The sequence below is a fragment of the Rutilus rutilus genome, assembly GCF_951802725.1.
Source record: "Rutilus rutilus genome assembly, chromosome: 12".
NCBI classification, from domain to species: Eukaryota; Metazoa; Chordata; class Actinopteri; order Cypriniformes; family Leuciscidae; genus Rutilus; species Rutilus rutilus.
The window spans coordinates 35185612-35213064 of record NC_140217.1 but is presented as its reverse complement, the minus strand read 5'-3'; the positions used below and the strand labels follow the sequence as shown (position 1 = coordinate 35213064).

At 38.0% G+C, this 27453-nt stretch overlaps 1 protein-coding gene across 2 annotated transcripts in view; it reads right to left on the bottom strand.

The window, feature by feature from the left end:
• Positions 1-25212, bottom strand: part of phc2b (polyhomeotic homolog 2b) — a 31978-nt gene extending 6766 nt beyond the window's left edge. Inside the window, exons 1-9 of one of the 2 annotated variants that reach the window (XM_084425522.1) lie at positions 25114-25212; positions 14847-15096; positions 10613-10771; positions 10440-10517; positions 10135-10296; positions 8854-9003; positions 7858-8140; positions 3394-3752; positions 3137-3296 (exon numbers count right to left, since the gene is read on the bottom strand). In XM_084425522.1, the coding sequence (XP_084281648.1) occupies positions 3137-3296; positions 3394-3752; positions 7858-8140; positions 8854-9003; positions 10135-10296; positions 10440-10517; positions 10613-10771; positions 14847-15035 (1540 nt within the window). In that variant the 5' untranslated portion in view covers positions 15036-15096; positions 25114-25212. The remainder of the gene's footprint in view (positions 1-3136; positions 3297-3393; positions 3753-7857; positions 8141-8853; positions 9004-10134; positions 10297-10439; positions 10518-10612; positions 10772-14846; positions 15097-25113) is intronic. The other variant, XM_084425523.1, reaches the window with a different exon arrangement.
• Positions 25213-27453: the final 2241 nt, after the last annotated feature.

Genomic DNA, 27453 nt, shown 5'->3' with positions numbered 1-27453 from the left:
CATTAGGACCCCAAGCGATTCCATTGGCTCAAAATACTTTTAATGGGTACTCTCTTTAGCACCTGATTACAATTCCTACAAAATTATGCTATTATAAATTATAATGACCGTTAATGTCAGTGTTAGTTAGCTTATGTACTAGCATAGCATACAGATACCCAAATTAGCCTGATAGCTTAGTTTAAACACGTATTTGCACTTGCCCTACATGACAATCATCTTTAATGTTATTTATTACGTTTTAAATTACGTTAAATGTCCAAATATTTTAGTTATAAAAATAATATAACGATGTTTAATTACTCACTTAATAGACTATTATTATTATTATGCTAATTAACAGTTAATCAACTTTTATTTTGTTTTATTATGCACTATATAGTGACCTATACATATTTTACATTTATATCGTTCGTCTTAGTATAATTATTAACTGATACTTGATGGACCCGATTTCGAGGGAGGACCTGTCATAACCATAGATATCCATATTATATGATATCTATAATAACAAGCGCCATATTTTATTTGAACGCAACTTCCTGCCAACGGTATTTGAGCTGGGAAGAGTATCAGTCAATAACGACTGCAATTTCATTCTGTTCCTCACACAAATCTATCCGATAACTTCAAAATACTTTAAATAATAAAGTATGAACTACTTTTACTAAGTTTTTAATGTTATCCACTATCAAGCTGCCAAAGGGCCACTGCTGTAGACCACCTCTACAGTTCACTGAAGAAAGGAAATAACGCTGGAACGTCATGAAAAGGGTAGCAGCTAAGTAACGTTAAATGATTTGATTTTTGTGTGAACTATTACTTGCATCTAAAAACTAAAATTAACTCAAGAAAAATACATCTCTCCTGTTCACACAAGACGCGTCACTGCGTTCAGTCTGCGCTGTATGTTCCATGTACGCACTAGACTAACGTTAGCGTCAGTTGCGTCGCGTTTTAAGAGAGCGTGTCATGTCTACACAGACCGCAGCGCTTTTTTAAAGCCCACTAACCAAAACTACTGGCATCACAACACAAGACATACTGTAGCTTACCGACAAAGAGCAATAAAAAGTCATTTCCCGCAGGAGCGCTCTTCAATTCCGTCTCAAAACACGGGGGGAGCCTCATTCCCACACGCCTGTTCCACTGATATCAAAGACAGAATATCAGGCTCCGCCACGCGTGCGATTCTACTACGCAACGTGCAGTGTGCGCCGCTCCTTTTCAATGCTCCACTCCCACGCACGAGCACTGCACATTCCGCCAGGAGGCGGTTCAGTCTTTCCCTGGATGGCAGCAGCCTCAAGTGGCAGGTCACATGACTCCGTAGAGAGGTTCAAGAGTTTCACAGCTTTGCTTTACTCAGCCCATGGGCATTATCTGAAGCTAGGAAAGCACTCTGGTCTAAAACCAGTTTCTGACTGATTCGGCAGCAAGTCGTGCCTTCTGGAGGTCAAGGAATTCCACAGAGTCATGTGACTCAGTTCTTGTTCATATTACTGGGAATTGCACGCCACCTCCTTCTCTTTTAGCAAATCTGGTTCACCATGTGGGAGTCGAAAGCCTTGTATTTTAAACGCAGCAGTGATTCTTTAAAGCGAAGTTGATGTATGTGCATATTTCTGGATTTTGATAGGTGTGAAATAGATAAACACAATATATATTAGGGCTGGCCCGGTAACCATTCAGATGTCCCAATTTCATTCGATTCTGATTTGCAAGATTTCGATTCTCGATTTGATTCAATGAATAATTTTCACTGGTCTCACCACAAACAAACAAAACGACAAAAAATAAAAAGAAAATAATAATAATAATATATATATATATTTATATATTTTTTATATATATATATATATATATATAATGTTTTTGACCCATGTATTCTTGTATTTTAATAAGGTTGACACCAAAATTTTAGACACCAGTAAAATTTCACAATTCTCCACTTCGATACCACAGCTAAAACTACTAATTAATATAAATTTCAAACATTTAAAGACAAATAAACAGTCATTAATAAAAAAATAAAAAAACCGAATTATTAAACAAGCGATAGCACAGATAAATAAATACAACAGAACAAACAAATGAAATAATGCTTTTCAGGTTGGTCTTTAACAGTAGTTTTCAAATGTAAAATAACACTGCATAGTCTGTATAAATTAAATCTTGATTAATCATTATTAAAGTTACAAAAGTTATTCAGTCAATAGCAGTGATTGATTTTCTCTTTTTCTTTTGTTCTGTGATTAACATTAAAAACACAGACAGCATCAGGTTTATTAGTCACTTTAAGGCAGAATGCACGGATCCAATATACTGTTGTATATAATGTACACGCATGCGTAGTCTTTCTCTGCTGTTTACGTTCACTTTAGCCTTAACTGACTATGCTTACTACTCGGATACAAGCCAAGACAGGCAGTTTTGTGATGAGAATTTTGTCCGTTCAAGCGCAAGAAGACAGACACGTGAAAGAGAAGTCATTTTATTATTTGCACGCTGTCTGAGATGCGCAGCTTTCTGTGCACACACAAAACTTCTCACACAGTGCTTGAATGTTTAAATTGGCAAGGCTTAAAAACGTGTGCAAATAATAATCTTCAGTGACCAAGCAGCACTGGCCTGATCGGGACAGTGACAGGTCCTTCGGCTGTCACTGAAATGCGCACCTGCATCCGCCATTTAAAGCACTGAACCAATGACGGTCCCCGCTTTAACATTGTGCAAGGTGAATAAGAGGATGACATTCAGTGGAGAAGACTAGTAATAAATAGTAACGTCAAACAGATATGCTCACTGTTTGTGGAAATAAATGCGGAAATAAAAGATTAGTTTGTGGCTTTTGAGAATCGATATTGAATCGACAACATAAAAATAAAAATAACTCGAAAAATAGTTTTTTGCCCAGTCCTATTTATATTTTTTATTTTATTTATTTATATATTAACAATTAACAATTCATATAAAGTTAAAAAAAACGTATTGTTATAAAAAGACGGTTATTGTTTTAGGACTTGCGCCCTAGTAATCATCATTACCTCTGAAGTGATCTCTTGTGTCTATTGTTGATACATTGTTTGATTATCAAACTATATTTGTACATTTCGACTCTTTTTGGCAACTGTACCTTGTGTTTGAGATGTAGCATTAGCAGTGTCAGCGTTGGATTGTTCAAGGAGGTCGGTGCCTTGGGTCGTAGTGGATGGTTGCGTTTGTACTGGTGGGCAGATCTCTCTTACCACCAAAGAGGTGGGCTTCTCCTTGTCATCCTGAGCCAGTCTTGAAGCCTAAATAGGATAAAAAAAAATAGTTAGTTGCTTTAGAATTGTATACAATACATTATATTTAATCTACTATATGTACTCTAGTAAGGGAGTCCCTTACCTGGCTTTGTGCAGGTTGGATTTGGAGATTGATGGCTGTCAGTTGGACCGGTTGAGCTTTAGCATGGGCCAGGCCAATGTGTGAGCCGTGCTGGCTAACTGCATGATGGCTTATAGTTGAATGGAAGATGGTGGCGTGTTGACATTGAGCGGATCCCTGGTTGTGAAGGACTGGTCTGGGCAAAACCGGAATGATCCCTGTGACAGATGAGGTCTGGGCGGAGCACTGTTGGTGGGGCTGGACGGAGGCGGTCTGCAGTAACTGAGGCTGGGCTCTAGAGGTGGCTGGCGCTTGGGGTTGAATGACGAACTGTTGCGGTTGCTGCTTAATCAGGGCCTGCGGCTGAATTTGGGCATACGCTGGAAGGACACACACTTATTACACACACATACTGTTTCACATGACTACACATTAAACTGACAGTTGCAATATAATACGACAGGAACATGCACATGGAACTTAATACATTTAGACATTTTTATAGGTAAATTCAGCTTCATTCAGGTAAAGTCACAGGTATCCCACAGTTATTGAATATGTCAGGGAATTTTAAAATTTCAATCATTTCGATATGCTGATCAAATAATGCTCTTGTTAAAGTAACGTGCTTGCAATCAATTAAGGAATTCTGATTGGTAAGCAAATTCATTTTAATTAGTTCTTTTCAATGAATCAATTTCAAAATGTTTACAAATCCATCTTATTTATTCATTTGTGAATCAGCCTATATATATATATATATATATATATATATATATATATATATATATATATATATATATATATATATATGAAGAGTTCAGATGCAAAAGCCTCTAAGTGCCATCTGAAATTTTCTTCTAGAATGATCATTTTTATCAAGCTTGTATATTTAAGTTCAGTAATATACAAGCTTGATAAAAATGATCATTCTAGAAGAAAATTTCAGATGGCACTTAGAGGCTTTTGCATCTGAACTCTTCATATGTTATTCTGTAAAATTATTATCCTGTAAATCACACATCAAACATCTGGAAAGTTCATGGAAAAGTCACGTTAGTTCATGGAAAGGTCACGTTAGTTCATTGGTCAACTTTTTAATTTATTCCTTCCTGTTTTTTTTATTTGATTTGATTTATTCAGTGATCTTCTAACATTAGTCGCTGTGCTTGGGTTTTCCAGTACAACTTCTGTATCCAGGACTACGGCAGTGGAAACTGGATGAGTTTAAAACTGTGATTAGGTGTTTGACTGGAGGACTTGCAGGAAAGTGTGTTCAAATTTAATTATCTCAGCAGGAGAACATTCAAACACAAAAACCTTAAGAGTTGGGCACGTTGAGATCACAACCTCAAAAAGTTTATGAGCGGTAAAGGAATCTGAAAAACAAACTGGTTGGAAAGTTAGCGGGTGGTTTTAATGTTTATATATATATATATATATATATATATATATATATATATATATATATGCGTGTGTGTTCTGTCATGTGAAATGCACACTGAATATGTGAAGCAGACGGCAGGAACAAATACAGTCTTTCTTTAAAACTCTTAATAGCTAACAGAAAAGGTTCAGTGTGGGAATGTTCTTCTGTCTTAATGTGAATGGTGTGGGATGGTGGGTTCAGATGACTCAATCCTCTGTGCTCACTTTCTCTCACTCTTTCTTTCTTCCGGATGTTCAGAATAAGGAGTTGATGAGTTACTCCCTGCAGAGCGCAACCCTGGAAAACCCCGAAATTTCCTGCCGAACGTTCAGCTATATGCTAAGCCACAACACATTAAAACTATCACAAATGCTTGTACCTTTTCTCACATGTTGGGCCAAATTCGATCTCTTAAATATCTCAAATGTTGTTGTTTTTTTACAGCAATGAGATTAAATGGAGACTTCTGCTTTTCCTGAGATTAAACCCCAGTAATCTGGCACGAGTTTCCATAGAGTTTAAGAAGAGATCAATGTCTCAAACTGTTCTCAGCTTAACTCCATTAAGTTTCCTGCTATGAAGAGAAATCTTTAAACAAGGTTTTCCTCTTTGGGTGCATTTGGTCTACAATAAGTGAGCTTGTAAGTACTACAATAATGCACAGCAGCAGAATGTTAATGTCTGCGGCTCTTTCTTCTGCTTTTAACAAGCCCTCTAGTGTTTGTATTCAGTCAGTGGATAGTTTCAATTATTTGATTTAAAGGGATACTCCACTTTTTTTGGAAATAGGCTCATTTTACAACTCCCCCAGAGTTAAAGAGTTGAGTTTTACCGTTTTCGAATCCATTCAGCCGATCTCCGGGTCTGGCGGTACCACTTTTAGCATAGCTTAGCATAGATCATTGAATCGGACAAGACCATTAGCATCTCTCTCAAAAAAATGACCAAAGAGTTTTGATATTTTTCCTATTTAAAACTTGACTCTTCTGTAGTTACATCGTGTACTAAGACCGACGGAAAATGAAAAGTTGCGATTTTCTAGGCTGATATGGCTAGGAACTATACTCTCATTCCTGCGTAATAATCAAGAAACTTTGCTGCCGTACCACGAGTCCAGCAGGCGTAATGATATGACGCAGCGCCTGAAAATAGTCCCCAGCTCGGTAACTTCCAACGTGACCGGGACTAAGTTTGTCTAACCTATTAGACCTATTTTCACGATGTAACTACAGAAGAGTCAAGTTTTAAATAGGAAAAATATCGAAACTCTTTGGTTATTTTTTTGAGAGAGATGCTAATGGTCTTGTCCGATTCAATGATCTATGCTAAGCTATGCTAAAAGTGGTACTGCCAGACCCGGAGATCAGCTGAATGGATTAGAAAACGGTAAAACTCAACTGTTTAATTCTGGGGGAGTTGTAAAATTAGCCTATTTCCAAAAAAAGTGGAGTATCCCTTTAAGAATTAGTATCAACATAGAGAGTTCATTACTCTTAATATAAACTGCTTTTACTGGTTTAGACTTTACCAGTTCCAAAACAAAAGCATGGTGTGAAATCTCACAAGATTACATCCAAGCAAATAGTATTTTTTTTAATACCAAAATCTACAATCCAGTCTCTCTCCAATACCCACGTTCACAAAATTTTAATCTAATATTCAGATTTTGAAAAACATTAGAACATTTATTTAAAGCAACCTGGCATGGTTCAGCTAGGAGAATAATAGCCCATGATGACTTTCCAGATCTGTGAATATCATTAATGCACAAGGGGAAAACCAAGCATCACATCAGGGCTCTGGAGCACACTGCCATGGAAACTACATCCCAACACACACATCAGGTGGCTTCTTACCCTTCCTCCCCACTGAGGCTCTATTGGAACCTCTCAAACACACTTGTTCAAGCTTTATTCTATCTGTAATTCGTGTACATACACACACCTTACACCTGCAAATGATCACTGACATACTATAATGTCAAAGAAACGCAGCTCTCCGTCCAGCTCTCTCTCTCTCTCTCTCTCTCTCTCTCACACAAATGTTGCTAACCAGTAGCAGATACAGTATACTGAGAAAATTTACTTTTTTTTTTTTTTGACTGGATGTGAAAATATATTTTACACTTAAAAATATAGAAATGTACAATGTGTTTTATACTCCTTTTTGTGGTAAAAATATAAAAACAATATTCTTTTTGGATTTAATTTGGTCACACACACACACAAAACAACTCCTAAAAGCCTGTTTTTACTTCACTTGGCACTTGACTGGTGCTAATTTTTTACCCTGGAGCTACTGGAGATACTTTCTTTTTCTTTTATAGAAAATCAGAGGCCTTTTTTTGTATCTTCTACCAAAGCATAACTAAAAACAGGATAGTCCCTACTCCCTACCGGCCTCGGCACGCCCAGGTACCTGCCTCTAAGTGTGCAGGATAATTGCCCTGTGTGAGCTGTTATGATTAGAGACCAGTGGAATGATGGATGGCTTGCATGTCAGATGTTGACTGGCACTGAAAGACTCATCTGAGAAAGTGTGTGCCCTTCAAAGGCCACGTATGCATTAATGCGTTAGAGCATAAGCCATGCAGGACAAATGTAGCCTGGGGTGGATTTCTCCCTTCTTTGGTACTTAGTGTGTGACATGATGGACTGACAAGTGAAGTTGGATCTGTCAGAAAACATTTCTGTTGAAGTGACTTGAACCTTTCAGTTTGTTCCAAGGCCCAATGTTCACACGCAACACGTTCTGGACCACTTTGGCACAAAATGTGCTTGACGGAGATCAAATATCATCCAAAGTGAGAGACAATACTAGAAGTAACTGTATTTGTTGTTGATCGTATTTGTGGAGGATACCTGTGTGAAATTGAGGGGAACTGACTTCTTGGTTGCAAGGAAATGCCTGAAAATCTCTAATATCGTTTCTTTGCAGTTGCATAATGTTGTGATATTTTGTTACCGAATGCAATGGCATTCAGACCTTTTTAAATGTGGCTTAAGTTTCCTAATATTTTTGGGGTCACTGTATAGTCCATATGGGTTTGAATTTACCTGGTGCGATTAAGGGAAGTGAAGAGGTGACATTACGACTCATGTTAACTGCTTTCATCTCTGTTTGTGCCTCCTCTTCCTTCTTCGCTCCAACAGAGGAAGCAGTGTTCAAGGTGCCTTTGCCGGCACCAGTGCCTGAGCTGGAAGCACTCTGGCTGGGTGTCTTGATGAGCGGGGTGGGCTGTATGGAGATGGGGGTCTGCTTTAAACTCAGTGCCTGGAGGCCTGAGGACTGAGAGGTGGAAGACGCCCCCTGCTGGTTGCGCAGGGCAAGGTTCTGCACCTATGAAAGTCATAATGTCAATAAACGTTTGAATTCAAATATATTAAAAACATTTGAGTTCTTGTAGTTTCCCTAGAATAATGATCCTAAATGAATGTGTAAATAATCCCTATTGGAATTTCTATTATAATTTGGAGCCAGTTATAATAATCTAATCCTAATGTGATCATTAACTATGATCCTACTGCATAAACTGGATTTTTTTGTGTATTAATTAATTAATTAATTAATGGTAGTTGCGTAGCTTTTTACAATTAAAAAAAAAATCTTAATTTGTGTTCAGAAGATCAACAAAAGTCTTACAGGTTTGGAACAACATGAGGATAAGTAAAGACAAAAGACAAAATGTACATTTTTGGCTGAAATAACCCTTTAATATTATTTGAATATTTATGGAATTTTAATATTATTAGTATTGCATTAGACATCTACAGGCTTTTTTCTGATGTCCTACAGGAGCATTATATCCTTTTGACAAACATAAAAGAGTGTTCTAAAAGATCAAGTCCTTTAGGATTAGTTCCTTCGAAAGTAATTCTAATAAAAGTGTCTGCTGAATTAATATATGCACAGTAAATTGAATGGCTTCACATTATAATTGAAATCCCAAGTAATCTGTATATTCCTTTAAGATTTTTGTCAAGACATCCACAATTGTATGAATGCTTCAGTAAGATAATTGGATGTGCGTGTATTACAGTATATGTGTGCACCTGTGCAGAGGCAGACTGTGTGTTATTGGTTGCATTAGTGTCAGATTGTAGAGCAGTTACTGTAGCAGTTGGAGCCAGGATCAGCTGAGAGGACAGAGGGACGGCTCGGCCCAGACTCCTGGCTACATGCACAAGATTACTCTGTTGAGCCTAAAATAATCACACATTAACATGCTCATTATTCATTAAATGTTTTTTGACCTTCTTCAGTACATTATGATGCTTTGAACCCTCATTTCACTTTTAAGAATGATGCTTAAGGGTGTGTTCACACTTGTTCGGTTTGCTTGGTTTAAAAAAAAATAAAAAAATTATATAGGCTATATATATATATATCGTCCTGGTCCGCTTAGCATTCATATTAGCTTTTTTAACACCGAACCTAAAGGCACAGAGATTTGTTCACAACCTGATTGGTTGTCTTTTATGACGTATATTTCAAGACGGAACTTACCGAACATCTAAAACAATGCTGTGTGCTGGGCTAAATGCGCTTGTTATATGTGCGTATTCTGCATATGATGGTATTTTGTGATGTGCTTATAAAATGTGTACAGGAGTCGAAACAGCAGCAGGAATCCCTCCGTCACACACACAAGCGAAGATCTGCCGCGAGGAGACGTGGTTCTGATGCCTGTACTGAACTATGATGGGCAACATCACGACTATGATGAGAAAAAACAGGCATGCTTGAGCATTTTGAGTGGTTTTTAGGGTCGCATCTTGTGACATGTCCTGTTTTTGGATCGTTTACATGTGTTCATGTTTAATTCGAACCGCACCAGAGTTCGTTTGGAAGCGGACTGCATTTTTTCAGTGGATGGCAGCATTCACACTTGTTCAAATGAACCGCACTAACAGAGCAATCGCACCAGGGTTTGTTTTAATTGAACCGAACATGCCAAGTGGGAACACACCCTAAATGTGAACAAAATAACCAATATGCGGAACCAGTTTTTTTTTTTTACTTATATTTGTTTTAAATACAATTGTTATCTATTATATTTATGCAAATTTTAATAGTTGAAAATTGATTTTCATTTTGGGCTGTTTTATTTTTAGGCTATACACTGAAAAAGTTTGGTATAATTATCCAGACAATACATTCATTTTAGGTGCTTTATCTGTGATATATTAGTTAAAAAAAGAAGGTCAAATATTGTTTAAACCAATTATCAGTGGCCTAATTTAGCTGAATCCATCCAACTTATTTCTGGCATATATAAGCATCTTCACAAATATGAAAGACTCTTGTGTTTGTGAGAATACAGGTGTGCTCACCATCTGTGCCCGCAGGTACATTTGAGCTTGGCTGGCTGTCAGGGTGGAGCTCGAGGTGTTGCCTAGCAACACTGCTTGCTGGGAGATCCCAGAGGGGGCGGAGTTTACGCTCTGGGCACGACTGATCAGCTGAGCAGCGGCTGGGGATGTGGTTAAATTAATCTGTGGGAATAAGAGAGACCAGAGTTGTGTCATAAGCAGCCTGAATGTTGTCCCATGAAAAAACAGAATATCATAGCCAGTACGAGATATTGACGTGATTATACAGGCATATTTGTAGTGGATGCATCCAAATAAAAGCATACTGTGGTCTGTGATGGTCCACTCTGGGTAGAAGAGGTCCCATTTTGGTTTGAACTCTGCCTGCTGGCTGCTAAACTGGCCTGAGAGGGAGAAAACATGACAGACAGAGAAAGCATGAGTATATTTGTGTGCATTCCGCTTATGTCTTGCTATACGAGACTGCATGCTAAGCGACCTGCTGCACTGCTGCGAGGCTCTGGAGCTGAGCTGTGCTGAGGTGCTGCTGCTGCAGGGCTGCTGTTTGCAGCATCAGATGCTGCTGTTGAGCTGCGTACATCTGCTGCAGGTACTGCGCCGCTGTGCTGGGCTGCCTGTTTAGAGCCTGCTGGATCACCTACCGTTCAAGAGAGACGGAGAAAGAGTGAGAAACCAGATTAAAGGTGCAGTAAGCGATTTCTGAGAAACACTGTTGAAAGTGGATCGGACCGAGCACCACAACTAGGGCTGAACGATTAATCGCACTTTCCATGTAATCGCACTTAAATCGAGAATTTTTTTTTTTTTATGCGCAGTTTGTCATTGATGTACGGCTCAGTAAACGCTGCTCCATCTGAAAGCACTGTTTGTTTGAGTCGCTTATAACTTGCATTTGAAAAAACAACACGCGTCAAACATCTTTCCAAAACATGAGAAGCATTTATGAACCTTGTCCAACAACAGACAACATTTAATAACATTCATTTACTCCAAACTCACTTCATAACGACAGCTGAGCTCCTCCTTCTGTGAGATGTGCCTTCTTACACAGAATAAGGCAGTCGTGTCTTTATAAGTCATGTTTAATCAAAGCGTTTCAATCTTCTGTTTATTCAGCTACAGCGATAGGGATTTCCTGGAATGATGCGCATTATTGTACTTCTGCGGCGGGGCATATTTATCGTGTTTGCATGAGAGCGCCCTCTGGCGTTCAAATGGGGCAGTATTTGCTACCAATCAGCCGCACTCCACTGACAAGCTTGCGTCATCGCGTGCGGTTTTGTTGCGATTAATCGTTCATCCCTAATCTCAACACACTTGTAGCCAATCAGCAGTAGGGGGCGTGTCACTCATGACGGAGGAGTGAGCTTAAGGAAGTGAGAGAGTGAGCATAAGGAAGATTTGAAGACTGTAGAAAGAGATATGGTTGAGAGACATTACAAAAGGGAAAAGGTCAGAGGAATATCAAGATGGGTTATGATCAGGCAAGAGCTTTAAGACCCATATTAGAAAAGCTTTCCAGCGCTGGAGAGATCTAAGTGGGAAGGCCTGAAAATGGATGCAGAGGTTGCATTGTTTCTGCTCCATACATGAGTAACATTGGTTTTTGCTACCGAGAACCGAGATCTGTACTCCGTTGTAATGTTAGCTAAAGTAACAACAGGACTGTTTTGAGTGTCATTGTTTGTCTGAAGCTGCTGTGCTGTTGGTGACTAACAACAGCAATGTTCTTTCTTTCGCCACCTTCGCTTTATTTTTTGCAAAGCCTTATTTTGCTTTGCTTCAGCTATGATAAAGCGACATCCGCTCTTGCAATAGCGTTTTTGTGCATTTTGGGGGCGGAGCAATGAAGGGAAGAGTGTGTTTGTTTGGGTTGATTTCATATCAAGTGTTTCTCAGAAATCGCTTACTGCACATTTAACATCTCAATTGCTTCACAGAGAACAATGAGATTAAATGGAGTGAAAATGGAGACTTTAGCTCAAGTCTCAAGATTATCCTGAGAAAATGAGAAATGACCTTGGTAATCTTGTCAATAGTGTCTCAAAATATTCTCTGATTTGCCAAGATACTAAATCCTGCAATCAAAGTCAGAGATCTCAATATGAACTCATTCTCATCAGTTTAGTTTAAGGCATGTCTACATTAGTTTTATAACTCTGTACACTTGCTGTCAGCAACTGTCTAACGTGTTTCTAATCTATTGTATTCACCTTAAGTAGTTTGACATAAACATCTCAGACAAAGCTGATACTCAAATCATAAATAGCTGCAAGTTGTGATTTGAGGTGAGGTCAAATATTTGTAGGATTGCAATTCTAATCTTTTAATGTTCCTTGAGCAACCGTTTTGTTTTGTTCCAGCATTTGTCTCCTCCTTTTGGTCAGAAAATTAACTGCAACAAGCTTGAAAGAAAAGTAGATCTCTGAAATAGTTGTTTTTCACTTCCAGTATTGCTTTCAAGGTCAGCCTTGATGTTGAATATCACTTCCAATATTGCTTTCAAGGTCAGCCTTGATGTTGAATATGATTATATTATCATAATATTCATTTAATATGAAGATGTTTAATATTAACCACAGTATTACAAGGTTTGTTAATGCACATATGCTAATGCATGAACTCTTAAAACAATAACACATTTACAGTATAGGATAACGGTTACATTTTATGACATTTAAGTGCAATGGCACCCAAATATATACTTTTACATCCAATATAAGCATTAACAATTTTGTATTGTGATACTTCAATAATAATGGTACTTAAAAATTATTACAAACCATGTGCACAAGAAATGAACACCTACCTATTTTAACAGTTGTTCTGTAATATTGATCTTGAGCTAGCATCCCATAATAACATGAAACCAACATTCAGACCAAAATCAATAAGATGCCAAAATACCTGAACAGATAGCAGACGTTCAAACAACACTTTCAGGATATGATGATGGTGTAGTAGATAAGTTCATCGGTCTCGTCACTAACAGTACCTTCTTATCGTTTTCTTCCAGCTATAATATGTTCTGCTTTATCCCGCACTTCTGTTTGTCTCATCCTTAATGTCCACAATGAACTGCCCACAACTGCACAGTTGCTAGGCAACAGGCATCCTGACCCCTTGGTCTTGCCATTTTTCAGTTTGCCATGTGAAGCACTTTCAGCAGCACTTTATATATGAATTGGACTATACATATATTACTATTAAATAATGATTTAGATTCTTATTGATAATACACTTCAATACTTTGTTTGACTTAGACATAAGTTTATCTATATCACATTTGTTTGAAATCTAGCATTTTAGGTACAAGTAGAGAGAGGCCAAAACCTGAGTTAATACAGTTTTTCTCAGTCGCTTTGGTGCATTTCTCACATCACTATTTACATTTGCACAACGGCTAATACGGTTAGTACAAACTGCAAAACCTAGTTGATAACCTGCAAAAGCGTGTCACTTGCTCAAAATGGAGAGCTCATTCCTCAAAAGCAAGTATTCATGTCAATGAAAGTGTCAGTGTCATCAAGATGAAAAGTCCTGACACCATTGTTTATGAACAAGATAATCAAATGGCTTTGTCATGTTTTCATTATGACAGTTTACTCTGTAAATGTTTTCCAATGCAAAAAAGTCAGATCTTGGTGACACTACCTGAACATGCTCAAGACAGCACTATATACTATTTGCACAGCCATTTAAAAAAATTCAGTAAAGTTACACATTACTGTATTTAGTGAGGTAACTGAGTACAAGACACTGAATATGTATGTTTCACATTTTTACTGCATATGCTCTTTGCAATTCTAATTTGTTCACCGCATTGTGCAAAAGAAAAAATACACCCTTATTTACAACAAACATAAACTCCCTTTGGGTAGAGCTGTGCACAACTGTGAACAATACTGCAGTACATACTGGAACTGAACATACAACATACATAGTACTGTAATCATTCATGCACATCCAGACGTTCCTCATCAGTGAAAGCTGAGATTCACCTGAGAGAGAGTGTTCAATTTAGGAGACATTTTCAGGAAAAAAAAAAGATAAAAAAAAATGTGTAAAATTTGCTTGACAGATTTTGACAACTAGTTCAACATTTTTGTATGTAATGACTCAAGCAATGAAATGAGGACTATTAGTTTTATATGGAATGACTATTCAGCATTCACAAGTATAGTTAATTTTGACTGACATGACATAAGCAAATGATAATGTTATAAAACAGCAGAGAGTTGTATGAAAGCAATTGATGCACGTCCAAAAGCATTTGCAGTTTGTTGGAAGGAATGAGAAACTGCTACTATGATGTGCACAAATGACTAAATGTTGTGGAGGTTGAACTAACTGTTGTGCAAATGTAAATAGTGATGTGAGAAATGCACCAAAGCGACTGAGAAAAACTGTAATGAACCACCTACATTCCACAGCAGGGGAAAGATTATGAATATGTCTATGAGGCATGGAAATCTTCATTGTCTTTCCTCCTCAACCTGCTTTCCCTTCTCATATACACACCAGCAGATGGCAGTATGGACTTAAAGTCCAATAATTAAACCTTTAAGCAAGAAAAAGTGATGTCTGGTGCAATGCAGTGAGTGGATTATTACAAGAAGGATTGACAAAGAGAAATGTGGTGTTTTCAAACATGAACACTCAGTTGTCTATATTTAAATGGATTGATTCTGCCAAATGGTTGTTTGACGCACCTGTACAGTCTGTCGGTCAGGTATGCCGCTGTAGACCGATATCTGTGGAACGGCCTGTCTTCCGCTGCTGGTGGAGCTGATGGTGCTGGCAGTGGAGGCACTGGTGGTGCCCGTGGAGTTTGTGGTGGAGGTACTGGTGCCCGTAGTGCTGCTGGCACTGGAGGCAGGAGTGCTCTGCTCACCCTCCATTGTGCCGCCCCGATGCCTCACCTTTGACCCACGACCGCCCCGCTGCCACACTCGACGCAAGCTGAGAGAGACAGAGAACGAGAGTTTTAAAATTCCTGTTACTAAAATCCTCTTCCATAGTACAATACATACAACAATACTATATGCAGGGATCCTCTGTCTATCTATCTATCTTTATAAAAAAAAACTGTTGAGATTGTGGAAATACTGAAAAAAATAGCAATTTCTATAGCTGATAGTTATGAAATATGATCGTAAGTTATGAAATGTGATGCGCTTAACAAAAGGAGTACCAGGGCAGTACCGTGTTTTACCATAGTATTCTTTTAAATACTTTGGAGTATCATGTAAATGCCATGGTCTATGTATATGGCAATCATTCTGTAGCATGTTAAATGGCAACCATGCTATTACCATTTGATACCATCACAGTACCTTTTATAAAGGGGTATATAAAACGAGGGGGGGGAGAGCAAAATACAAAAGCATAAATGAAAGGTCCGAGCTGGTCGCTTCATTCACATACTGTACATTGTTGAAAATTACATTATAATTGCATTTGAGTTCATCCTGTCATCATGAGTGTTACATTTCAGCAAATCTTTTTTTTCCAGCCGTCTCCGGTTACCACCAGATGAACAGCCATGGGAGATGGATTAGATGGTCAGGAGAAGAGTCGCCCGTGTCAAGATGCGATACAGCACCAGGTTAAAGGTTGCCAAACAAAACTTGCATCAACAAAACATTACTTTTTTGGGTTCAATCTGTTTGTTATATTATTAAAATATCTGGGTTCAATACAATCTAAGCTTGTTAGCAGGTTGTCGATTACCACAGATAATTTGAACTAAATTTTATTTCCATTTACAGTAATGCATTTATAATGGAAGTATAGAAACCTGGTATACTGTATACTGGGCAAGTTTACTGTGTAAGAAACCAGTACGCACCTAATAACTGAATTTTGTAAGCATAGCCAAACCCATATATTATGTACTAACATAAGACTAATGTAATAGAATCACTAACTAACTGCAACTTTACATCCAATTTTGATACCCTATGATGTACAAAACTTGCTATATACCAGAAAGGACTGTTTGTTTACAGAAAAAATCCTTCCACATGAATTATATTGGTGATGTATAATCAGTTCATCCTCCTAGAAAAGTAGTCCCACTACTTACAAGGCTATTTAGACAACTTTAAAGTTCAAATAACACATTTTTGTACAGAAAAATGTGTTATTTGAAAGTGTTTTTTTTAAACAACAACTTACTGATCCAAATTTTTGAACAGTAGTATTTACTAGGGGTGTAACGATACCGATAACGATCACAATACTGAACTCGCGATACGATGGTAAAAGGTTAACAAAAAATTTACTGTTGATTAAAATGCTAAGTTTTATATTATTGTGGGTGTAAATGAATAGGCTTGGTGCTGGGAACCAATGCATAGGACAATAGTGACACCAGAATAAAAATATTCGTGATTCTGAAGCTGAAAACAGAATTATTTTAGACAAATATGCTTGCACTCTGTCACTGACTAGATATATTTCAAATAATGTTGGCCACTTTTTACTGGTAACATAAGACATTTGGCATTATCAGGACCCACACATATTCCCCCATTGCATTATTATACATTATATTCAACATTATGTAGTTTAATGTTGTACTGACACTAAAACTCTGTAAACTCTATCACTATCCACGATACATATTGTTGCATTTTTGTATTGCGACATATTGTGACACAATATATTATTACACCCCTAGTATTTACAGTATATACTGTATATACTACCATTCAAAAGTTTTTTTTAAAGAAATGTGTACTTTTATTCAGCAAGGATTGTTCAAATTGATCAAAAGTGACAGTAAAGACATTTATAATGTTACAAAACATGTAGCACATTTATGAATTTAAATCTTCCTGAATGTGTAACCCTATCAACTTCCATTGAAAGTGCATTACTTTAATAATAATGCCTGTTTTTATACAGAGTCTAACTCATTTTCTGTGGTAATCAACAGCATGCCACAGATGTGGTGAATAGAGCTTGTTTTTAACCTGAAACATAAAGTTGACATAAATATCATAAGTATCACAAGAGAGTCATATGTCTGTTCATCCCATCATACGAACATTAAGCATATATTCAGGGCTATTGAATGAAAAAAAGGTGTCTAAGCTGAGGGGTTACCCATCTAAATCTCTTCACTGGAGTCGCCATAGGCACTGTTGTTAAATGACTCTCCTATCCTTTCCTTTCTGTCTTTGGGGTTTGTTATTCAGGCATAGAAAGTGGTAATGGGATTGAGATGAGGCACAGGAGGAGAACAAGTGTTGGGATGGAGGGAGAGAGGGGGGTAGTTTCAGAGGGGAAGTGTGGTATGGTTTCAATTATACTCATTTAATTACTCACACACGTGGTTGAGAGCCACTAACCCCACACACTCTACACCCCCCTTCCCAGCTACCCCAAATCGCCCCCCTTTTTACCCACAACAAACCAGCATGCCTCCCCCCTTTCTAGGTCTGTTATTACGCCAAGAGATGGTGTAATATCAGTGAGCCCTCCCCGTAAGCCATTTCCTGTGCTCCAAAGAACTAATGGAGTTCGGCATTGTAATTAGATAATCTAAATATAAGTCCTGAGCCTCATTAATATGCATTAATGGAAGGGCCATAGGGACATCTGAAAACATGGTAACAGAATTAGAATATTATTAAACGTTGTACAAAAACTGTTATTCGTTGAATTAAACATGCAAAGTATTGTGGTCATGTGACATTGAGCATGCAGTTTCGAAGCAATTGTATTGTATACTTGTATGAGTAGTATATAATATGCTTAAATATGTTATATGTGTGTGCTTGTATATATACAAAAACATGCTAAATGTGTGTTTGTATACATGTGTGTGCGTGTATATATATATATATATATATATATATATATATAACACACATTTAGCATATTTTATACTACTCATATATACAACTATACAATACAATTGCTTCAAATTGTATGCTCAATGTCACATGACCACAATACTTTGTATGTTTAATTCAAGGAATAGACCGTTTTTTCTTTTGCTATTTCAATCCCATTTTGTTTAAAACATTGTTTTATTAATGCTTGGCAGTCTTTGGGTATTTCATGCATTCAGAAAGTTTGCATATTGCATATTAAGTATGCATACTTAATACTGCATAAATAGTGCATGGTAGTGCCCCATCACAACCTTTTCAGATGTTGTGAGCAGTGTTCTATAGTAACACCAGAACGTGCTACGCTGGAAATGTGTAATGGAATCGCATGCATTCATGATTAAAGCCTGCTCTGTTCATATTTAGCAGCTGATTGGTTCTGCTAATGAGAGGGGAGCTGTTATGTTGAGTCCAAGTCCCGGGCCCCTTAGAGGCTTCGGAGCCAACCAACCATACGCATCCCACCAATGAGAGGCTGTCTACTGCGTACAGTTTAAACACAACTATTAAACACACTGTCACCTTTAGCAGAGCTAAAAATAAATCTGTCAGTAAATCCAAAACACAGAACTAACTAACAGAACATTCCAGGAGCGAGAAAAGTTAAAGGGGTGTTAGGTAAGATGGAAGGATGAGGATGGAAACGCATGACAGAAAACAAACATGCATCAATATGCATGCACTGAGAGATTTCAGAGACATCCAGGTTAGCCCAGGGCCCATCTCTCAGACTCTCAGACAAAAACCCAGCTCCTACCTTTTCTGAGGGGCAGCACGAGCTCCGTTTGGCCCCGTGGTGAGCCCCATGCCTCAGGATCCTAATGCTTCTTTGTCTAGTGTGCGTTCTGCACCCCAATCCTGCCAGATCACTGCAAGCATCCGCCGTCCCAGTCGCCAGGCACAGACACACACTCTCTTTCTCTCTCCCTGCTTTTCTCCATCTAACACACGCATGCGAGACCCCCCCACCACCCCCCCCCCCCCCCCCCCCCCCCCCCCCCCCCCCCCCCCCCCCCCGGTTCTGTGGTTTCCTAGCGACAGCCAACTGGGGGTGCCTTTTGGAGCCCTATTGCAGAGCTGTGTGCTGATTGGACAATTGGTTCTTCTCTAATGAGGGTGATGGTAATGATTTTTTATCCCCCTCTATAAGCACCACCAGCTCCCCCCCCATTTCAGAATATTCACCGGTGATGATTTGTACTGCCAAAGCAGAGGAAAAGGCCTGTCCCAGAAAAAAAGACCTGGATGAAAATGTCACACTTTATATGGATATTTAAATGCATTTAGAAATATCAATAAAATCATTATTATTTAAGGTTAGGAATTTCAATTAACCCTTAAAGTTGAGTATAAAAATATTGATATGCAAGTCATCCCGAACTGTTTATGATACAGACACCCTTGCATCCTGGAGAGTTTATTTTAGCTCACCAATTACACCCATAACACACTAGCAGCCACCTAGCAATGTCCTAGTAGTCCTCGACGGACTAGTCCTCCATCCTAGCAATAATATAGAATACCTTAAAAACCATAGATGCACCCATATGAACCACATAGCAATCCGCTGAAAATACCTTAGAAACAGCATAGCAACGCCCTAACAACCGCATAGCAACAACCTAGCACCTCCCAGGAGCAAATATCACTCTCAGTTTTAAGCAAATGTAATATTCTAAAGGTAATTTTTGTAATTAAAGGGAGTGCTAAAAAAAAAGATAAAGAGGAGACACAAAGCGCAGACGTGGTGATGTAGGAAAACACTATAGTTCACAGTCTTGGTTGATTAAGTGCTGTGTGCTGATGAAGCTGCCTCTTAATAATCAGCGATTAGAGCATCACTAAGCAAAGGGTAAATACCCCCAACTGCTGTGGCAATCACAGGCAAACAACACACTCATGAAAAGTAGAGTGTGTGGATAGCATTTTGGGGCCTGCTTAAATCAGGGCACAACAAAAGATGATTCTGGTCATTCTGAAGATGCTTTACTAAATTGAAAATATACATACAAGGGGGGCTTTCTGACCTTGGAGGAGGAGATAAAAAACGCCACTGTCGTGAAAAGTAAATTAAGGCACTTATTGTGCAATACCTCTGGGCTGTGGTGTTCTGAAATATATTCCTTCATCTATACTCTCATATAATATCACATTGATTGCGCACAGACGGGCATGAACGTCATTGATTGCCTTCTTCTTATTAGCATATAGATTAGCTTCTAGTGGGGCCGGGTAAATTAAGGTGGAAGAAGGAAGGTTAGAGAAGGAATGAAGAGGATGAAACAAGGTAGGCAAGGTGGAAACAACACGAGGAAAAGGGACGGATTGGGAAGATTCTGTTGTTTGTTTTGTACAAGGGAGACCGGGGATAGATTTCAGATTTCGAAAATTTTTTTTCTTTCCATTCTGTTCTTTGGCATTGTCGTTCATTCTTTCTCTTTATGTTGTTATCACCTTACCTCCCTTTTTCCATCGTCATTTCTACATGTGCTACATCCATTCAGAAGACAGAGGATAGAAAGAATGAGAGTGAACGAGAAAAAGGGAAATATTGGATGAGAAAGGAAAAGAGATAGACAGGAAAATCAAGAGGGACAGATGAGGTTAAGGCAGTAAACTGGGATGGGATGGGATGGGGGTGCTGCTGTCTGTCTGGTCTGGGTCTGATCCATATTAGTTTCTCACTCATCCACTCAGCATGAAATGAGTGGGGGGCAGGGAAATGAGGCGGGGGTGGGCAGCCGTCGGGAGCGAGGACAGATGCAAGAGCATTGAGAGATGGAGGAATGCTGATTTCACGGTGTCTCTCACATCACTAAATTTTGACTCATTTAGCGCATGTAATAGAGTGCTGTAAAAGTCCTAGTGAACCTCAGTCTGTCAGTGGTAACTAGTCCGTTTGCTGTTATGTTGGTAAGAGCACTGGTTAATACTCGGATATATCATCATCAGTGAGGTTTTTTGCACTTTTGTCCCAGGACTGTTTGATGGTGAATAGTGAGTCCACTAACCGATACAGGTTTTTTTTATTTTTTTTTTATACACATTTATGTTTAGTTTTTTTAGTTTATTATATTTTATTGCATTACATTTTCAATGCATATATTTTACATTTTCATTATACATTATTTTATTTGCATTTTATTTTATATACTTTATATTTATTTAAAAAAAATATTATTAATTTTAAAAAATTTTCATTTATAATCATTTTTATTTTATGCTATTTTTAAATGTATTACTTATTTACTTTGAAATCCTGGCTTTGAAAAAGTCAATTGTTTGAATTAGGGAAAAAAAAATTTATTTGCTTATAAAATCAGCCTAATTTCCAATAAAATAATATGATGATTATGATATGGTCACCAATAAACTGTCCATCTGTATACTAAATAATATTATATTAATATTTGTCTTATAGTAGCATTAAGCAGATTAGAACTGGGCGATAATGTAGTTGAGATATGCAGGCCATACTATATGGCCTGAACAACAAATCACAACCAGAGAACACTTGCTGATTTCGGTGGGCTTTACTTGACTAATGGCAGTGTGCGACAGTGAACAGTCTCACCGTAACCCTTTTACCTTCTTTCCATCCTGCTCTCTTTTCCTTCTCCTCTGAGACTCATTTAATTGGTGTCCCTTTGGTACCCCGTTCTGTGGCAGTCGAGCCACTACGGCCCCAGACAGACATTCCCAAGTGACTCTCTTTCCCTCAGCAGAGCCGCAGCATCAATGCAGCGGAGATGGATTAACTCTCCCTGAGAAGGCTGTGAATATAGTACGCTGATGATGACCACTAAGAGGAGGCCCCTCATACTTATTAATGGGGACACTAGGATATGAGTGTCAGTAATGAGCACCTCTGGAACCACAAACCTTATTATGATTGTGAAAAAAATTGGTTGCCGTTGGTTGTTTAATGGTCATTGATTTATTCTTTTATATGGCTATAGTTTTGTTCTCCTTCATAGACATGTCAACATTTAAATTAAAGGTGTAATTGTTTCCTCTTTTTTTTTCTTCATTTCATTTGTTTAAAATCATGTATACTCTCATGAGATGAAGACTCCAGTCATTTTTTGAGTCAAGACTCAAGTTGTATTTTTCACTCTCATGAGGGCCAACATACTAAGATCACATGACCAGCCAAATACTACTAACTCTTTCTTAGTAAACCCCCTGTTGTTGGTCATTTTTGTAGTAAATTCTGCAAATAGCGTTTTTGTGCAATGGCTTTCTACTATAACTGATTTTTAACACGTTTATTTGTGTTATGCATGTTTAAATGGGGTAAATTTGATTAATAAGTTAATCAATAACTGTTGCTCTATTCCAGGCAGGTCTTTTTTAAAAGTCCCACCACCTCAGATGCCAATATTCATATATCTTGTAGTAAGTAGTGTGTAGAAAAATTGTGGTACCATTGTTTTTACACTGAATCGCACACCTTTTTTTGTTACAAACTCTTAAAGGGATAGTTCACCCAAAAATGACAAATCTGTCATTAATTACTCACCCCCATGTTGTTCCAAACCCATTAGACTTTCGTTCTTTTTCTGAACACAAATGATAATATTTTTGATGAAATCTGAGAGTTTTCTGTCCCTCCATTGACAGCTACGCAACTACCACTTTGACGCTATAAAAAGTTCAAAAAGAGATCGTAAAACTAGTCCACATGAATTGAGTGGTTTAGTCCAAATTATCTGAAGAGACTTGATTGCTTTATATGATGACCAGATTGAATTTAGACTTTTATTCACATTAAGCATTGATCAGCGAACATTTAAACAGAAGCTCAACCGAACCTGCTTGACGCACGAGAACAAACCTATTGCTGAAGCTCAAAAACGTGCTGCGTAACACGAGAATGAACCTCATTGGTTCTCGCACGTCAAGCAAACATGCTTGAGCTTCCGTTTCCCACAACTGATGTGTGAATTGATTAATGTTAAAAGCCTAAGCGAAATTCAATCTGTTCATTATATAAAGCGATTGTGTCTCTTCAGAATTCAATTCACATGGGTTAGTTTTACGATCTCTTTATGAACTTTTTGAAGCATCAAAGTGGTAGTTGCGTAGCTGTCAATGGAGGGACAGAAAGCTCTCAGATTTTATCAAAAATATGTTCATTTGTGTTCAGAAGATGAACGTAAGTCTTACAGGTTTGAAATTTGATAGGTTTTTCAACAATCCCTTTAAGCCAATGATTTTGGGGAAGTGTTTTGAAAAACCAGCCTGTGTTCTTTGAGTGTAACATCTCTTGTCTTGAATGTCAGAAAGCTACAAAGCAGAACACCTCTGTGGCTGGCCTGGAGAGTGTATACGTCAGCACAGGAACACACGTCTGTCAGGGATGCAGCCCACAGAGAACATCATGTGGACAACTAAACTTGTCAATCTGAGAGCATGTAAGTTACATTTCAACTTCTTTAATTAAGCTGGGAGACTGTATCTACCGGGACAACATGGGCTAAAATTTTAGGCAGATAAACACGTTTATACACACACCGAGGGATCCATCTTTGACTCTGGGTTAAAACTGAGACACTCAAAGCCCTAATTCCTTCAAGTCTTCGGCACGTTAGAGTAAGCGCACACTAGCAGTCTCCCAGCGCAATTAACCTTCAGTCCCACTCACAAGAATTCTGGGTCACTGCACTAAGGAGGGAAGATGGTTTATTTAATAAAAGCACTTTAACAGACAGCTTGAGAAAAAGCTTCTGGATTAAAGAATGGGTGGATGGGCAGACAGGCAGATTGTTTTACACAGACTGTATTTGCTAAGACAAGCATCACTATTAGTATTATTATTACTCATATTAATTGTGTTATGGACATGAATGATATCTCAGATTATGTGTTTTGTTGCGGAGAGGTGTGCTATTATTTCTAAACAATTTGGTTTTTACCTGGTGGACACTAAAATGGACTCGAAATGGACTCAAGCCAAGTTTCAATGTAATCATGTAGATAATATTTCTCACATAAATCATCCACCCAGCGACAGCCTAGAAAGGATCAGTAACATGCTAACATCACAGTAGTGAGTTTTGCACGGTGAAGCAGCACTCAAATGTGATACTTTGATTCTAAATGTGTAATTTTACAGTCTAGATCACTGATTTTACGTCTCTTTAGAACAACCCATTAGGACTCAAACAAAACTGTCCAGTCAGAGATTGATGGAAACGCTGAGGCAAGTGATGTCAATATATAAGAAGAACTAAACGCTTTTGTGAAACTGGTTGATTTACAGCAACAACAAATGGCCTGAACACACCTAGCATAACTGGACATTCTGGATTTAATACGATTCAAAAGTGTTTTTGTGATAGGATCTGGTTTGGAATGATTTGCACTCTCGTTCTAATCCAGCTGTGCTGTTATTTGGCTGAATCACCAACTTGGAAGTACTAAAGACACGAGCAGTTTGAACGCACACACGCACATGTGTGCAATCATCCAATTGCACTGTGGTCTGGTGCACTTATTCACATGGTATCCATTCTATATAATCTGGCCTAATGTGGGTCACACGGAATGCCAAGGGCACAATGACCCGTTCCTGACCCCAGACTCTACTCTGCATGGGCGTTTCAGATGCACATACTATACTTGGTGAGAAAGAAACTTGCCTTTAAAGGAATATCCTTCAGATTATTTTTATTTTTTTACAAAAACAGGCTTTTAACCCTGTAGAAAAGCCTGATAATACTCCTATCGTCCTTCGAATTTGGAATGAATCTAAAGTAAGTAATGTGTTGTGCATTCTAGAATTCCCAAGCTCATCTTAATACACAAGGATGGCAGGTTTTGTGTTACAAAATAGGATTGCTGTCCTAATAAAAGTGTATTTTGCATACACAGGTTTGCCAAAAGCAGGCCAGTGCCCTCACATCCACGCTGTCGTTCCTCGAGCTGTCAGATCTGGATTGGCTTCTTTGAAACAGGTCTGGAAGCATGCAGTAAGAAAACAAACACATTCCCTCTCCCTAATTCCTTCCTACCTTGTTTAAGAACCACAAGAAGGAAGGAATTTCACAACATGCACATAAATAATGCCTACCTTACGCTTTGGCTTTGCCTTTCCTTCCTAGGATTGGATTACGTCCTGCTTTCCTGCTATCCTACACCATTTCTGGGTTGTGTTTGTGCTGTAAGCCTTACCGCAGAGCAGAGAGAGAGAAAGTAGGGGGGGAATCTAGGCATTAGCATTCCAAAGTTCACATGTGACAAGGCCTCAGCCAATCACAGGACAGCATGCTTTCATGACCCTCCCCCTTCTTCCTAAATCCCTCCCCTGCTTCTTGTTCTGTCAGTCTACCAGCACCATGGCAACACAAAGGGCTTTAATTTCCTCTCTCGAATTTCATGGCGGCTCGCTTGAAATGCATGCAGAAAAGTTTACTGATAAAATGACCAAACGCAAGCGAGAAGCATATGCCTGGTGCCTTCAATAATGACCTGTTTGCTTAAAATATTGTGGAAAAAGAACTGTTTGACATGTGAAAGCGTAGATATTTGTTAAATATATAGTGTAGTTGTTGACAAGTATGTAAAAATAAGGATAGGCTAACACTTTACAATATGGTTCAGGTTTGATACAGTTTCAATATGGTTTCAAATTATCATGAACTAGCATTTGTGAATCTTGTTTAATGTTAATTATATATAATAATAATAATAATAATAATAATAATGTATATGTATGTATATGTATGTATATATATATATATATATACACATAAATTATTACATTATTACATTATTACACTGTGCATTATTACACATAATAATTATTAAATACAATTAAATTATTAACTATACTATTTTTTAACATTTTAAGTAATGTAAATGAACATTGGCTAATCTATCATGAACAAACATGAATTACCAAAAATATTTGAATATTTATTTAAATTGAATATATATATATATATATATATACATACACACATTCATTTATTAAGCAGTTTTCTTCAACCTCAGTTCTTTGAGATAAAGACAAAGCTAACATCCTATGGGCCACTGGGTTCTGTGTAGGCAATGGGACTGCAATATATGCAAATATATTCAAATAATGGGGCATGAGGATCACAGTAAAACACAGTCCTCAGGGCCCTGGGGTTAAGCTGATTGGTCGAAAGGCTAATTCTGTGTGTTGTTTGGTCCAGACTGAGATTGGTCTTCATTTCAGTGGTCAAGTGTTCCTCATCATGGGGGGAGGTGGAAACCACTGGAATAAATCTAGCATGTCCATCCATGTGTTTGTGCATGCAAGTCTGCTATAATTTATTAGTGCATGAAATTCCTCTGTTTCCTGTATGTATGCTTATGTTTCCTCAATTTTTCAGTGGTAAAAAGACAAGCATCACCATTACTATTATGACCAGAATAGCAGAGTTTTGGAGCTGGGCTGTTTTGACTTGAGCAAGTAAGCAACCACCTAGAACACCCTAGCAACCACATAGCAACATTAGAACCTCTCAGCATCCAAAATAGCTGTTTTAAAATTCAGTTGATAGTAGAGTTTATTTTGTACTACATGCCTTGTCTTTTTATCTTGCCCTTGAAAGTCAATATTATATGATTGGAAGAAATACAAAACTGTATTTTATTTCTCGCATCTCCCTATACTAGCATTAGATATTCATAAATCTCTGTATGCATTATAAGGATGATTCCAAATAATTAATCTGCAATATGATTTATCTGGTTTGACCGGTACTTAATTATCTGGCCCTCAACAGCTCCCCTGATACTCCGCTTCCAGACACAGTGACCCACTGCCTCAACCTGTTTTCCAGTAAAACAGTAATTCCCATAAGCCCCACTGTGGAGGAGCAGAGGCATCCGTTGGTATATCACATTTCACCTGAGAGGTGGATTTCATAGCCGTCACCCTGTAGAGCAATGGACCTCCAAATTGACATGAGCATCATATTATGTTGGTGTGTAATAGTATATGCATAATTCATGAGCGAGAAGAATGAAATATTTATGTGGAGTCCCTCTGTGCCGCTGATGTCCTGTTGTAGAAATACCTGCAATGGTTCTTTTGATGTCCCTTGAGGATTTTCCACAGTATGATCTTGCATGGAGCATAATTGGCTTTTCATTGAGGAGAACTGAGGGTTTAATTAGTTAATTTGTGACCAAATGAGTAAATAAATCATTTTTAAAAATGACATTTTAGTTTACCAGGTCAATAAAACGCTCCTAATGTTAAGTCAGTAGGTTTTCACCTCATTTTACCTCGAATCAAAGAGGAAATTTACCATTAAATGAGATCACCGCTATTCAAAGTCGTCTGACATTCGTGATCTTACTAGGAAGCCCAGTTTATTTAGCATAGAGATTGTTTTTACGGTAGGCTGTTTTACATTTTTTATCATTTTTCTGTATG